Source organism: Egretta garzetta, unplaced genomic scaffold, assembly GCF_000687185.1.
Source record: "Egretta garzetta isolate BGI_Z169 unplaced genomic scaffold, ASM68718v1 scaffold41, whole genome shotgun sequence".
In the NCBI taxonomy this organism is placed as follows: Eukaryota; Metazoa; Chordata; class Aves; order Pelecaniformes; family Ardeidae; genus Egretta; species Egretta garzetta.
Window position 1 is genome coordinate 270,895 of NW_009258755.1, and position 15,884 is coordinate 286,778.

At 41.4% G+C, this 15,884-nt stretch overlaps 1 protein-coding gene across 5 annotated transcripts in view; it reads left to right on the forward strand.

Moving 5' to 3' along the window:
- Positions 1–5,270: 5,270 nt before the first annotated feature.
- Positions 5,271–15,884, forward strand: part of HADH (hydroxyacyl-CoA dehydrogenase) — a 44,069-nt gene continuing 33,455 nt past the window's right edge. For all 5 annotated transcript variants that reach the window (XR_004841227.1, XR_004841226.1, XM_035888902.1 and 2 more), the window contains exon 1: positions 5,271–5,516. Coding sequence is in view for 3 of the 5 variants with exons in the window: in XM_035888902.1 (XP_035744795.1) it covers positions 5,364–5,516 (153 nt within the window). In the remaining 2 variants the exon portion in view is untranslated. The remainder of the gene's footprint in view (positions 5,517–15,884) is intronic.

Here is a 15,884-nt window from a genome sequence, read left to right on the forward strand (position 1 = left end):
CCCGCAGGCGGCGCCGCCGCCGCTGGAAATGCCCGATGGCCTTTGTGCTGGGACTCAGGTCTGTCCCCCAGGGGCTTCCTGATTTTGAGCGGTATCAGGAGGAGAAATTTCGGATACTTTGGCAGCAGTATGAAATAATTGTGCGCTTCCCCAGTTCTTTCTAAGGTCACGATGGCCGCGAGCAGGCTTCTGTGGAGTCCCATAGCTGCGCGGTCTGTGCTGCCTGCGTGCGAGCTGCTGTTGCTGGGACGTTTGCAGGTGTGTTATTCTGCTTGCCAAAACTTACTGAGCGTATTTGGTTTTGTTTTGTTTTGTTTTTTTAATAGGTCAAAGGAGCGTTTACTAGCTTTGGCAAAAAAAGGGGCGTGGGGAGTTTAAACTCTTGATGGCAGTATCACAGAATTTCTTCATGTTTAGTCTTTAGCTCCAGGACAGATCTCAGTGTTTGTGGAAAACCACTTTTCCTTTTTCAGTTTAGGAGGCTTGTTAATGTGCTGACTGTATTGTGAAACTTTGTTTATGTCTTTTGTTTGGTTGGTTTGGTTTGGTTTGGTTTTTTCTCTCAGGGAAGTCCTATTAGTAAAGCTCCTGAAACTTCTTATCTTCAATTGTTTACTATACTAGAATTACCCCAGTAAAGATAAGAGGAAAGCGAGGGATCTAGATTGTGTTTATTAAAAAGCAATCAGGCACCATTGCTGAAATTGGTTTAAAAGATAAGAAAATAAATGATTAATGATGTTGGTCTGAGACAGATCTTACTAGCATGTAGCTGTTGTTAATAGTGCCTGCATATTTTTAGGTATGTTACATTTAGCAAGGACTGGAGCAGGAAAGGGGAAGAGCAGTTAGACATTAGATCAATTTTAGCAGTGCTGCATGTTCAGGCTTGTAGTGGATTTCTTTTTCCTTCAACGCTGTGAATTTTATATGTTTCTTGTTTTTTGCAGACAGTTCTCTGTTAGACTTTTTTGAACACGGTAACAGAAGAGTAGCCAGATGCACGCTATTTACGAAGAATTTGTGTAAAAGCCTGAATAAAATCTCTGATAACCAAGTTAGCAGCTTCTATGGTTGGATGCTCCAGGGGAGTCTTTAAGTATCATGAGCCTGTTGTCCAGAGCGTGCTGCAGCCAAATGCAGGGACCATGCCTGCCTGCGTTGCTGTGTGGTAGGGACATTAATATTGCTTTACGCTTAGTTTTCTCTGGAAGGTCACCACAGGTACAACGACTCTTATGTGAGGCTTGCCCAGTTGTCTGCAAAATGTACCAAGCTCTCATGTATTGCTTATGTTAGCTGGCACACCGAGTTGAATTGCCACAGATGTGAGAGTACTGTAGAAAGAACCACAGGGGTAGTGTATTTTGAGTACGCAAAGGGAAAAGTCAGTGAACACCGGCAGCGTGGACCCGCCTGGGCCCTGCGCAAGGAGGTTCTCCAAAAGGCACTGGAAGTCACAGCTGCTGTCAGTGGGCCGGCTCGGGTTTAGTGGTGGCAGTAGGAGATGACCAAATGTCTGCGATGCTGCATGTATACTACTGGGAAGGCAGTTGCTGCAGAAGTGGTTGGGTAAGAGGTGAACGGTATGTGTTTTCTGAAAGCTTTGTGGTTGTTTGTTTTTTTTAATAGGGACGATCTCTCTCAATCTCTAACCTCAGCTTTCAGATACTGTCCATAAGAGCTGTGGGCCAACAAAGTGTTTCCTTTTGTGTGTGGTTCGTGGAGGAGGTGAATGTGTTACAACACTCAAACTGAAGGCCTCTTAAGTTTGGTTGGGAGTCTCCCATGCTTAGTTTCAGGAGTTCATGGGTGAGACTTTGCTGTGGATCAGGGCAGTGACAGTTGTGCTCCTATGTAGTAGGAAAGGAATCGATAGAAGTGGGAAGATTGTGTAACTTCAGACCTGCCACTCATGACTTGGGTGCTGCAACCCTGGGATGTTTTGAGTCAGTGTCCATTTCGGATTCCTACCTGTTTCTTCTGTAAACAACCTGGTCTAAACTTAGGGGGCTATTTTCTTTTAAGCTACATTTTCTGTTGTAGTTTTGTCTTTACCCTGAGCTGAATAAAGAAGGGCTTATCTCGGCTGTGTGTGGCTCTATTGCTCGTAAGATGGAAGTAAAATATTGTGCCCAGGGGAGAGCAAGCAGAAGTATCAGAAATGGCAAATACTGCATTTCAACAACTGAGTAGCAGAGAAGGGAGGCCTTCTTGGCTGCGTAGAAGTGCAGTAAGAACTTGAGGGAGAAGGTAGAGGTCAATTCTTAATCAAAGGCTTCTGCACATATGCCTGCGGAAAGAGAAATACTAGACTGGGGAGGAAAAGTAGGGTTTGGTATTTTTGTTTTAATAAAGCATTTTTGTATTCTGTAGCTATGACAGGTAGCAAAGACTCAATCTCTAGAGTGGATGGAGCTTTATAGTCCTGCCCTGTACGCATCCAGATGTGGGCATCGGAGAATACAGAAGATAAATGTTATTAAACGTCATGAATTCTGTGTTTGTCAATGTTCCCAGTAGTGTAGAAAGACTAAAGTTAGCAGTGGGAAATTTGGGGGGGATTTAGACTTTGCCAGAACTTGCTTCTCATAAGGATTTGAATTTTTCATGTGAAAAGGGAGAATAAAACAAAGTTTCTGCTTTTCTGCGTGTTGGTTGCTTTGTTGGTTGTATTGTAAGGTCTTCATTACCAGTTCTTCAGGGTTTTTTGTTTTGTTTTGGGTTTAGTTTGTTTGTTTTGGTGCTGCTTGTTTTGTTGGTTTTTTTTTTTTTTTTTAAGAATACAGTTGTCTGTGCTGGGTACCTTGACTTTCAGGTCATGCAAGGATACTCTTTGAAAACAGTGATGTCCTGTTCAATCATTATTGCCTGGCAGGGATCCAGTTGGCAGTTTTCTTTCTTCTCTTATCTCTGTTATTCTAACTTGATGCACTTCTTCTTTCTTAATCTGTCTCCTATGTTATTCTTTCCCAATATGTAAATCAATTATTAGTATTCTGCAGCAGTTCGGGGTTTCGGGACTTCCAAAGACACCATGCCGCGCAGCCATGCCCTGTGCAGGACTGCTGGAGAGACTCTCTGAGCCGCGGGGGGGGGTTGGTGGTGGTGTTGGCCTTCCTGTGTGGCTAGGAGAGTCTTCTTTACATTCAAGACAATAGGTCTCGTCTCTTTTATGAAGGTATTTGGATCCTAAAACTAATTTTCCTAAAGACAGAAAGGGGAAGAGATTGCAGATGTATAGTCTGTTTTGGATACATTGGTTATGGAATACAAAATAGTAACATTGTTTTTTTCCAAGAAATCCACTTTTCTTCCCCACCCCAGCCACAAACCCTGAAAACCCAAGTTGGTTCTTGGCCAAATTCAGCCCCAAATAAGCCTGTTTTTTTCACCTACCCTACTTGAGGATACCAGTGCTACCAGGAAACATCACTTGAGAAAGGGAATCTGAAACGGTTTTGGTTCTGTTTTTGCAGTGCCAGGGAGCAGACATTTGAATAGACTTCCTAAGGAATGTCTTCATGCAGAGCAGATGAAGTTCAGCTGATTCTCAGCTTGTTTTGACTCTTCATAATGTTCTGCTTATTTCATTTAGGGCTTTTGAAACTAGGTCATGTGTTTGTATTCTTCGGTCTACTTGTTACTACTATGAGTAGATAATGTAATCAGAACATCTGGCTAGAAAGATTACCAGCTTTATGTTGCACTGACCTATTTATACCTTTGGGATTGCAGACCCTTCTGAGTACAATTACCTCATTTACATATCTACAGGTTTCTGTTTCTAACTATGGATTTCTTCTTTATTTACTCTCCTTTTTGCAGTAGGGGCTATGGACATTAAGTTGTAATAGAAATGTAAATAATGTTAAGTACAGAAACATGGTGCGTCTTTCTGTTGCTATTTTTTTATGGCCATTTCTCTTTCTTCTAAATTTAACATTAAGATTTGCAATTGATAGAAGAATTCATGTTGCTTTTATAAAGCAACTTCTTATTTCCAGAAAAAAAACCAGGTGTGGTATCACTTCGCTAGAAGAACAAAAGCAGAACTAGCCTGTGTTTTGATGACTTCAAACTTTCTCAGGTTAACCATGGAGCACATTAGAAATAGCGGGTTGTGAAGTTTATTATGGTGTTATGTCAGGCTGTTTTGTTTGCTTATGTTATCTTTGGTGTGGTCTGCTAATGCAACAGAAGACATGTTCCTGTTTGTAAGTGAGCAATATTTATACTTGAAGCTAAGGGATTTAATTTAAATGGTGTTTCATAATGACACCATCATGCAGAACACATGCCTAGAGGCATCAAAACTGTTGAGATGCAAATCAAGTGGGTTTTTGCCAAGTGGCTCTGAACCTGTCTTCACCTTCCCAGTTTGCAGCATGCTTATCCTGTATTTTGATGATAAGTTAAAGGAAAACCTTGCTTGTAATAGAAATATGTACACATGCAAGCAGTATTGAGAAATTTGTGTAACATGAAGAGGAAAAGAAACGCAAACCGGTTTGTGTTTTAATATCTTCTGTTCTGCCTTGCTGAGGAAATTAATGTCTCAGGACATTGAGGGGAAAAGGCTATAGCTAACGTATGTCCCAGAGTAACGGTCCTACAAAATTGTTATAATTTATAATAAAGCACCTACAGTGCCTTTTCTCCATCTGTTAGTGTCTTGCAAAGACTAATAAAACTACTGATGTAACTGTTATATTCATTTCACTGATTGGGAAAGGAGGGACAGTATTTCCCAAAGCTATTACAAAGAACCTTGTGTTCTTCCATTTATTGTTTCCCTGTCTTCTGGCTATTGGGTTGCAGACCTTTCTATTTCTTCTTGAAAATAGAGCATTTTGGTTTCAGACTCTTCCTTTCTCTTCCAGGTGTTATTTTTGCACCTTACGGCCCTGTCTGGAAGCAACAGAGGAAATTCTCTCTCTCAACACTGCGTCATTTTGGAGTAGGAAGACACAGCTTAGAGCCTAAAATCATTGAGGAGCTGAAGTTTATAAAGGAGGAAATGCTGAAGCATGGAAAGGATTCATTTAATCCCTTTCCGATCATTCGCAACGCGGTGTCCAATGTTATCTGTTCCATGGCCTTTGGCAGGCGTTTTAACTACGAAGACGTTGAGTTCAAGACAATGCTGAAGAACATGGCCCGTGCACTAGAGCTAAGCGTGAACACCTATATGATCCTGGTCAATATCTGCCCTTGGCTCTACTACCTTCCCTTTGGGCCTTTCTGGGAACTTAGGAAAACAGAATTAGATATTACTGCTTTTCTAAAGAAAATAATTGCACAGCACAGGGATACACTGGATGCAGCAAATCCCAGGGACTTCATAGACATGTACTTCATCCATGCAGAAGAAGAAAAGAACAACAAGGAGAGCAGTTTTAATGAAGACTACTTATTTTTTATCATTGGTGACCTCTTCATTGCAGGCACAGACACCACTTCCAACACACTACTGTGGTGCTTGCTCTACATGTCTCTCTATCCAGAAGTACAAGGTAAGACTATTTTTATTCTAGGTGTTTTATTCCAGGCTGTAAATGTCTAGATAGATATTCAGAAACAGAAGCAAACAGTGACAGTGGAGAAGTCATTTGGAGTGCAAATAGTAGATGTATATGTAATCGGACATTTTCTAGCATGCTCTACTACAATGATCTCTAGGTTAGTGCTATATATTAACTATGTAAATGGCCCTTTAGTCTATGCATTTCTTCTTGTTTAGGACAACTTTATCTTTCCCAAGCAATTCCAGGGAACCTTAGCATGTTTCAAAAGCTTTGGCAATTGTGGCGTTCCAGGCCCATAGTAGTGATGTAAGATATGTGAGATGTGCAGTGGTGAGGTCTGCTTTTATGCCTCCCTGAGCAGGGAGGTTCTTGAGCCTAGCAACAGAGTCTGGGGAAGTGAAACACTGTAGAGGAAGATCAAATTAGAGACAGCTTAAGCAAATTGGACTTACACTAAGTCCATGGAGCCAGCTGGTCATGTCATTGCAAGGCTTCTCCCCATTGATCTTGAACGGTCATGGCAGTTGGGTAGGTTGCAGACAACAGAGGGGAAGAAGACACATGGAGCACATGGCACCAAAGGACAGGCAGAAGGAACTGGGCTTGTTCAGTGTTAGTGAAAGATGACTGAGGGGAGACCTTATGCTGTCTACAACTACCTGATCAGAAGATGCTAAGAAGATGGAGGCAGCCTGCTCTGAGGCGTGTAGTGGAGGGAAAAGCAGCAGCAGTGATAGAAGAAAATTCTGATCAGATACTAGGAAAAAATACTGCCCTATGAAGATAGCAAGGAGTACAACAGGTTGCCCCAAGAGTTTACAGAATCTCTGACTTTAGAAGTATTCAAAACTCAGTGGGGTGTGAGCCTGTGTAGTCTGATTTACCCTCAGAGTTGGATCTAACTTAGAAGATGACTTTGCTTTGAGTAAGGGTTTAGATCAGGTGACCTCCAGGGAGGTTCCTTGCAACCCAGATTATTTGATGGTGCTATGATCTGCTTACTGTCTGTGACAGAATTCTAGAAGATGACTTGTAGATTTTTATGGACATAAAAAATACCAGTGGTGTTGGAGAGGTTACAGTATTAAAGTAGTACTTGCTAGAGTTGTATTTCAGGACTTCTTAGGATGCATTTCCATTGCCAAAGACTTAAAATTAATTTTAATTAAATATTTTTCTATACTGAGTCTTGTTACAGTACACGTGGTTGCAAAGCCAGTGTTTTCTTTAGTACTATTCAGCAAATTTAGGTGGTGGAATTTAAGAAAAATAAAGCAATTGATTTATTAATTTATTAGCAGCTTCTCCTAAAGTCTTACATAGCAACTGATTTCCACTAGAAAGGTTGTTGGGTATTTGCAGACTGGAAACCTCAAGTTATCGAAGAACAATATAAACCTGTAATACTTGATAAGTATTTGAGATTTTGAGGGTTTGATGTGCTGCAGATGCTTTGCAAAAAAGCAAATAGATACTTGTTTACAGCACCTATCTGTCTGGAATAATCTCTTTAAACAGATCAAGATAATAGTTGATCACACAAAGTCAACCAAATTGTTGCGCAAAAATTGCAAAATAGGGCATCAGTTCAGTATAGGGGAGAGAGAGTCCACTGGAGACAAATATAAAATAAAATTTTACTGCATAGGCTTATTCTTCTGTTTGTAATGGTCATGCGTTGTCACTGCTTGTCTTGATATGCAGTTACATGAGATGTGTTCTAAATCACTCAAATGAGGTCCAGAAGAGTTTTGGGGTTTTTTTTTTTTAACCCTTTGCCTGGTACTGTACATGTGCTAGTGAGTTTTCTCTCTTCTGCTGATATCTAAGTTTTATTGCCTCTCTCTGATTTCCCTGTTCCTTATGCTGTAGCTGTTGTCAAACAGCATAAATAAACTCAGTATTCCAGAGTGTATCACTTAGCTACATAATGTGATTCTCTTACTTCTAGTATCCCATTCCTTATGTATCCCGATTGCCTGGGACTCATATATGGGCTTTTTTTCTTTTTTTTTTGCCCCCTGAAAATATGTTTCTCTTATCCCCTAAAAGAAATACCTGAATTGCATAACTTCTAGCAGTAGCAAATGTTGCAGATGTGGAAAGGCAAATGAAGGGCTATCGGGGAAAAAATCAGGAAGAATGTATTTGTCTGTAGAAGCCAGTTTTGCTTTTCACATGGAAAAAGAGAAGGATGGGTGTGTGCGGGTGTGCATGTATGTGCATATAGGGAGGCAGTGGGGGAGTATTTGGTTTGGTCTGTTCCCTGACTTAATTTTGGTCCTTGACTTCTGAAGATCTGTGAGATTTTTAAATATATGAAACATAGCAGAGCAGTTCAAATAACATGCAGTTAGCAGAGAACTCTTGGAAGTCTACATTTTTGCAGTCAGTAATGTGAGCAGCAGTTTGGCTGCTTTCTGTATAGTCCCACATATCTTTACAAACTCCAAAGAAAAACATTCAGGATAAAATGCTGGTGTGACATTTGGCATGAGACAGTCTCCTTAGTTTTAATTTTTTTTTTTAATATTGAAAACTTTGTTAGTTTAAATTACTGTGGACGTGCATACCTGAATGCAGAGCTATAATGTGGCATTTAAAAAAGTAGCAAAACCTCACAAATAAGGTACTCGAGAGCCACACCATTAGCAAATCTCTTGCTGTCGAGGTATTTTTTTTACTGTGTTCCTCATATGAGAACTTGTTTTCCTAGCAAACCCAGTAGGTGGCAGCAACTGTTTGTTGAACACTTTGTACGGTATTTCTGAATGCTTCTCTGAAAACAGAAACTTTTTTGCATTGAGCTTTTATTTAATCTTGAACCAGTGTGTAGGAGAGAAAAGAGCAAAAACTCAGAGTATCAGCAGCCTGGGTTCTGAATCTTGGAAAAGGCAAGCAGGACAACCACAAAATATTCAGGATATCAAGGGTAAAAAATGAAAACTGACAATTTATTATTTTTGATTAAGCGTTAAATTTGGGGTCTTCTCTTTCAAGATTGTCTTTTGCTGTATAGCCAGATTCCAAGTTACCTGGAAGAAAAGGTGCGTCATCCTGCACATGGGAGTGCTGGTTTTGGCTGGGATGGAGTTAATTTTCTCCACCGTAGCTAGCACTGGGCTAGGTTTTGGATTTGTGCTGGAAACAGTGCTGGTAACACAGGGATGTTTTCGTTATTGCTGAGCAGGGCTTGCACAGCATCAAGGCCTTTTCTGCTGCTCTCCCCACCCCACCAGTGAGTGGGGTTGGGGGGGGCACGAGAAGTTGGGAGGGGGCACAACCAGGACAGCTGGCCCTGACTGACCAAAGGGGTATCCCACACCGTATGACGTCATGCTCAGCATGTACAGCTGGGGGAAGAAGAAGGAAGGGGGGTACATTCAGAGTGACGGCGTTTGTCTTCCCAAGTACCCGTTACGTGTGATGGAGCCCTGCTTTCCTGGAGATGGCTGAGCACCTGCCTGCTGGTGGGAAGCAGTGAATGAATTCCTTGTTTTGCTTTGCTTGTGCACACGGCTTTTGCTTTACCTATTAAACTGTCTTTATCTCAAACCACGATTTTTCTCACTTTTGCCTTTCCGATTCTCTCCCCCATCCCACCGGGGGAGAATGAGCAAGGAGCTGTGTGGTGCTTAGTTGCTGGCTGGGGTTAAACCATGACAACGGGTGAAGCAAATCTTGCATCTTGGAAACTTCTATAAAGAGAATTACTTGTATGCTGAGCCTTTAGTGAGATGAAAGGGGCAAACAAATATTTTGACACTCTGTGCCTCACAAAAATGAGAGGGGAGATGAGCTCGTTAACTTCTGGTTTTCCTTTGCAGAAGGGCTGTGTGAGGGAAGAAGCATCTGCTGCTGCCTTTTGGGGGAACTGGGAAATAGCTGTTTAGGTTCTATGAATAGAAAACAGGAAACAGCAAGAACAAGTTAAATGGCTTCAATGCTTGCAGTAACAGCACCAGAATCCCTGCTCCAGAATGAAATATCTAAAGCAGCTGCATGAAAAGCTTTCCCAACTCTTCACCACCTTCCCCGGTTCTGAGAACTGGATCTCCCCAGGGACAGAGGCCAGCTCAGGCACGCACTGCATACGGTCTCTTTTTGTTAATTTTTTTAATGCAGGCCAGAAGCTTGATGTTTTAACCATTCAAATTACTCTATCGTTAAACTCTTAAACTAAGATTATGAATACAGTTGGTACAGGAACAAAACTTTCCCTGTACTTTTCCAATACAGAAGTATGTCTGTCATCTCAGTAGCTTTACTCTTGACAGCTATTGAGATTGCGCTTGGTTGTTTTGTTCTCGAGTGAGTCCATTCAAGGCTTATGTTGGTAGCTGTTTCAGTGAGGGATCACATTTTGTCATCTCGACAAATCTATATAAACAATAAAGCATAGGCAAATGAAATTGAGATGATGTCTTCTCACATATTGTGCATCTTTTTTTATCTTTTATTTTTCTCACTCCTGTTGAATAGAGAAGGTTCAGGCAGAAATTGAAGCAGTTCTAGGACGTGACAAAGTTCCCTCTCTTACCCACAAGGCTCAAATGCCTTTCACAGAGGCAACCATTATGGAAGTGCAGAGGATGACTGCGGTTGTTCCCCTTTCTATTCCTCGAATGGCCTCAGAAACTGCTGGTAAGCATTTGTGGAGACTTGTTAATACAGCATTTCTTTTGTGGATGAAGATCTGATGGGACGTCTAGTGAGAATTTATAAAGACCTCATTCATATATATTTGACATGTAGCCAAAGTATGTAAAATGCCATTTTTAGAGGGTTGGTGGGCTTGAGATACGCCTCTGTTTAAGCAGCATGTCTGGCCTAGCACCCGAAGTTTCCTAATTTAGAGCTATTTCTTTTCTGGAGGTCAGCTTGTGTTGACTGATGTGCTTGGTGGTAGTTGGCAGCTAAGACTCCACCTTTGTACCTGGAACAGCAGAATTGGTTTTGGCCATCTGACACAGAGGTCTGAAAACATCGATTTGGAGCAATTGGCTTATACCATTGAGGTCTGCATCTACAGAAAGCAATAATAAATATCCTTTTCCAAGTCATCTTGTTGGCTATATGTTTTCATAAACATAGCTGAACACTGGCTAAAGTGAGTGGGAGGTAGCAATACTTGGCTTTCAAACCCAGTACTGACTAGTTTTTTTAATGTTTTGGCTTGCAGGACAGTGAGGTGCAACAAGCTGAAATGAGACTAGTCACTTCAAAACCCTTTTGTGATAACAGTTCAAAACCCAGCCCTCTACCTCCACCTTCACTGTGGTGGGACTCTGTGGCAGCACAGGAACAGGAGGAAACCGGGTCACAGCACTTCCATGCAGCAGAATGCATTTCTAATGGTTGCTGCTGCCTTTTCCCTGCAGGGAGCTGTTGGTGTAACTTGATGTCTTTCCAGCTGCTCTGGCCTGCGTGATTCTGACCCAGGCAGGCAGAGATCACCTTTGCCTGAAGCTCCTGCTATGTTTGCAGCCCACAGCTAGGAATCCGTATAATTTTTGTGACAACATTTAGTCATCCTTTTAATAAATGTAAGTCTCCTGTGTTTACTTCTAGCAATTTGTCAGATCCTCTGTCTCTGCTTTTGTTTAAAGTGCTGCAGGGATATACTATTCCGAAGGGCAGCGTGATCGTGCCCAACTTGTGGTCAGTACACAGAGATCCTAACATTTGGGAGAAACCAGATGAATTTCAACCATCAAGATTTCTGGATGAAAATGGCCAGCTAATTAAGAAAGAGGCATTCATTCCTTTTGGAATGGGTAAGATATCCTCATGCAGTCAGAAGCTGATTGGGGGTGGGAGGATGTGTTTCAAGTGTAGGGCCTTGGAAGCGCAAGATGTGGAAGTCACGCGTAGGACCAACTACAGAACTTGTTTTAGTACTACAGTTGGTGGCTTGCAAAATGGGTTGGGTTCCTAAAAGCTCCAGTTGCCAGGCAGAAATGAGAAATTATGAATTGTTCTTTCATAATACTTCTGCTATGGATGTAATTGCTCTTAATATGAAGCTGTGCAGCTGAGCAAGGCTTAGGCTCAAATATGGGAGACCAAAGCTTCGGCGTTCTTAGTTTAATAGTAGTTTGAGCCTTTCTGTGTTTGGACTGTGCTAGCATAAGGAATTGCATGTGTGCTACCAAATGGATTGACAGTATAAAACCAGTAATATATCTCTTCTAACTGTTCTTTAGGTAAACGTGTGTGCATGGGAGAGCAGTTGGCAAAAATGGAGCTGTTCTTAATTTTTGCAAGTCTAATGCAGAGTTTTACCTTTTTGTATCCTGAAAATGCTGCAAAACCATCTATGGAGGGAAGGTTTGGCCTAACTTTAGCTCCATGTCCATTCAATATAATAGCTTTGAAGAAATGATATAACATCAAAAAAGATTAAACAAAGAAGTACTGCACTTTTGAAATCCAGCTTTATTTTGTTTCCAGCTTATTTTGTTACTTTCTTTCCAGAAAAACGCCAACTGCCTAGGCTTTCATAGTCAGTAAGAATGATCCATTTACACTTCTGGAAAGAGAAGATTTTTTTGTCAGCTGTTGCATTCCACAAATGAACTGACAGCATAGTTTGAAATTTGATATTAAAAATTGCTGGGCTTAACCCCTCTGCCTATAAGCTATTACTGTCAGTTGGTCAAATATTAATTATGGGAGAATGGTCCAAAACATCTGTTAATGGTTTAGCAAATAGTAATTGTTATTTTGGTAAAATTTACCAAAAGAGTGAAGGACATAATCTAACATTGAAGGGATTAATGAATGGGAGGGTATTAGCATTTTCTGTGTAAAGAAACATTACGACTGAGCTTAAATGATGACAAATACATTTTGGAAATTACTACTTCTTTTAACCTTGGAGGATTCTTTCCTGAAAGTAACTCATAGGTGTAGATCAGATTGAATCAGTCTGGATTTCTGGATCCAAACATTCTTGACTATCAGGGCTCACTATAAACAAGCAGGTGCCAACTCTGAAAACCCAGGCTTGGAGGCCAAATGAATCCTTGAATATACCATGTTCTTAACATGAAAGGAGTGTGCAGTGTCTCAACGCAGATGTTTTACCTCAGAATATAAATGAGAGCAGATTTCTCTAACAAGAAACTGAAGTCTCTTCTCTCTGGTGCCAAGCAGATATTCAAGACATCTGTGCTGCCACTTCGCGTTCGCTCTTTTCCCCATGTCAGCAGTGGCTGCAGTCTGGATGAGACCAACAGCCCGCTCATCTGTGAAAACTCTACATGCATAATCCTTAAGTTGGGCCTTGCACTCAGGTTTTTCATTTACAGGCAGTGTGGACAGTACAGCCATAACCTGTGTGCCATTGGGAATGGGAGTCATACTTCACATATGGCATCAACAGGGCACTACAGATGCAGGTCTTACACATTTAGGCATGGAACGTGAGCAATCTGACAAAGTTGAGGTTTGAGTATAAAGGCTTTCTCTTTGTTATCTTCCATATGGAGTAAAAAGACCTGTAGTTTATACCATATTAGTGTATCAGTACCTTACTCTCTTTTACATGCAAAAATTGTAGTGCTGTTTATGGCTATCAAACCAATTGCCAAGGAAACCTGTTGTTAGGTGTTTTGGAAGGGGCCACTCGGTCTTGTCTTTTGTTTGAAAGATCTCTCAAACATCAAAACCGATCTTTTGGGGGACATGTAACAATTAACCTTTAAATAATTGTTCTTAATCATCCTTAAATCTCTTTATACACCTTTTGATCTAGCAGAATTTCAAATCAGATGAAATAAGTACATATGTACTTTTTTAAGGAAATATATTCTTTCCCCTCCCCAAGATCTAGAAAATGCTAGCAGTCCTCCTCACGTCAAGATTAGGAGACTGGAACGTGCAATTGACTGTAAAGTGGAATTGGGTATTGCATAGCAGAAACTAAACCTAAATCTTAAAAGAAGAGTCAACTCTTCAGCTTTAAATTAACCTCTGTTTTTGTTGCTTTTTCACTTTTAAAAGCCAGGTAGTGCCTAGCAAAGACTATAGGATAGTCACTTCAGATATTTGGAAATTAAGGTTTTCTGTTAGCCGTTTTGAATAACGGCAGGGCTTAATTTCTGATTGATGTATTTGGTTGGTCAGGTACCCCACTGTTTGTGTGAGGACTTCCAGTTCTTACATGGGCTAACTTTTGACCTTATAGCCCATGATCGTGTCAAGTTTTTATTTTGTATAAAACTTTTGAAAACCCCATAGCACCATAAAAAAGTTGGGTTTGGTACAAGTGCTGGTAAACTTGCACTACAAGCTAAGAGTATTGGAATGATAAGCACTTATTTCTTTAACTTTATATTTTCAAATAAGTAGATACTCTACAGTTGGGATTTTTGTCTGGACATCCTTAATAAGGTGTATGCTTAATTGCAAAGCTAAAATTAAGTGCTGATAATATTTATCTTTCTGTTGAAATGCCTCTTTAAGCAAGATAGTGATGCTGGTGTGCAACTGATTGCTTATATAAAATACGTGTCCTTTTAACCAATGAGGACACATTTGAAAAGCACTTTAGTATTTTTTTTACAGATTCCAAAGAAGGCACAATTAGCGTTAACCCCTAGTATGGGGAATTGTACATACGTGTGCTCGTTTTGCCTGCTGGGTTTAGTTTAAAATGTCACATTTGAAAACTATCCTTCAAAACCTATAATCAACCGCTGCACAGTGCGACAAGCTAAAAGCACTGATGTGAAGGTGCAGCCACGTCAATGTCTGCCAGAATGCAAGCAGGTGTTGGAAATGACAGTAAAGACCTGCCTTTCATGCCTTCCAGATGCACTGAGATTTTCACAGGATGCCATGAAAGTAGCTAAACAATAGCATTAAAGCAACAAAATGTTTGTGGCTTTAGAAGTGTGTTGCCATCTTTGGTGAACTGTGAGTAAAGTGGTAGCAGATCTGGTTTGTGTTTGTAAATGTAGCCTTCCCCTCTCTTTTTTTTTTTTAGCAGAGGAAGCATCTCAAATGCCTTATTGAAAAATGTATGTTTATATAAGTGGATGGCTATTTATGAATGCTGGAAATGTCTTTATTTCTAAGAAGGACTTCAGACTTTGCTTCAGTGTAATTTTATTTTTAATAAAGTAATTCCCAAGTAAGTGTTTGACAGTTTTGCATAGTCATTTTAATGAGTTCCACTTGCTGATTAAGCCTGTGGTGTGTGGTGTTTGGTGTTTTATGTCTTACGAAGAAAGCTTTTGAGCAAGATGTTACAAAATGTTTTGGATGAGGGGTGAAGGAGATGGGGGAATAAAGTGAAATTGGGAAAATACAATGCCAGGCACGTTATGAGCAAATGATAGGAGGAGTATGTCTGGTCATGCTCTAAATGCATTTTTAAAAACACTGTTACTTGGAATAAGAGGAGAGAGAAAAGTGGTGATGAGCAGAAGGGCAAATGAGTTGCCACCAGGAGGAGAAGCACAGCGTGAGGAACGAGGTGGGAAAGAAAACCATGGGCAGAATCAAGGTGTAGTTTTGCTGGACTCCTGGCACAAAGGGTTCGGAGAGGGAAGGGGGTGCCCAGGGAGAGCCTGGGGTGGGGGGCAGAGGGCTGGGGCCTCTGGCCCCGGGGGGAGGAGATCCTTGTGCACAGGAGGGGAGGGCCAAGCGGGAGACAAGCGAGGGACTCTGGGGAAGGAGCGGGTGTGAGCTGGGCGCTCAGGAGCAACAGCTGTGTGTGCAAGTCCTGCGCCTGATACCTTGGAGTTAGGTGGCAGGTAACTTGGCACGGTGCTGGGTTTTTTAGGGAATTTCATTAATTACCCGCTGAGCTGTCATTTGTGTACACAAGGAACAGCAACTCCGAGTCTCTGCTTGGGTACAGCAGTTTCCAGCAGCCATGAACTGGTCCTGACTCGTCTGCCGTCACGTGAGGCTGAGTGAGGAAAGGGAATTTTTTGCCTTGCGCTTTTGGTACAAAGTGCAGAGATACAAGAATACTCCGCTGCTTTTGTTTGAAGAAAACAGGTTGCTTAATGTTTACCCCGGCGTTGACTCCAATCGAATTCGCTGTAGTTGCTGTGTTGTCAGCTGCCCCTGTTACTGAGCTGAGGTGCCGGTTGTTCCAGCGATAAAGGAATTAGGTGGAAAATTATGGTGGTCTGCATCTGATTTAGTATTTGTAAAGGAAGGATTTTTTTTGGCTGGTTGTTTGCTATATAGTTTGTGCTAGCCTGCAAGTGAAATCCCCTTCTAGTTTGGAAATACTCTTACTGCGGGGTGCTTCTAAACGAGCTGCCACAGGAGCAGCGCGAAGCCGGGGGAGGAAGGGCAGCGCCCTGCGCTGCACAGGGCGGGCAGGGGAGCAGC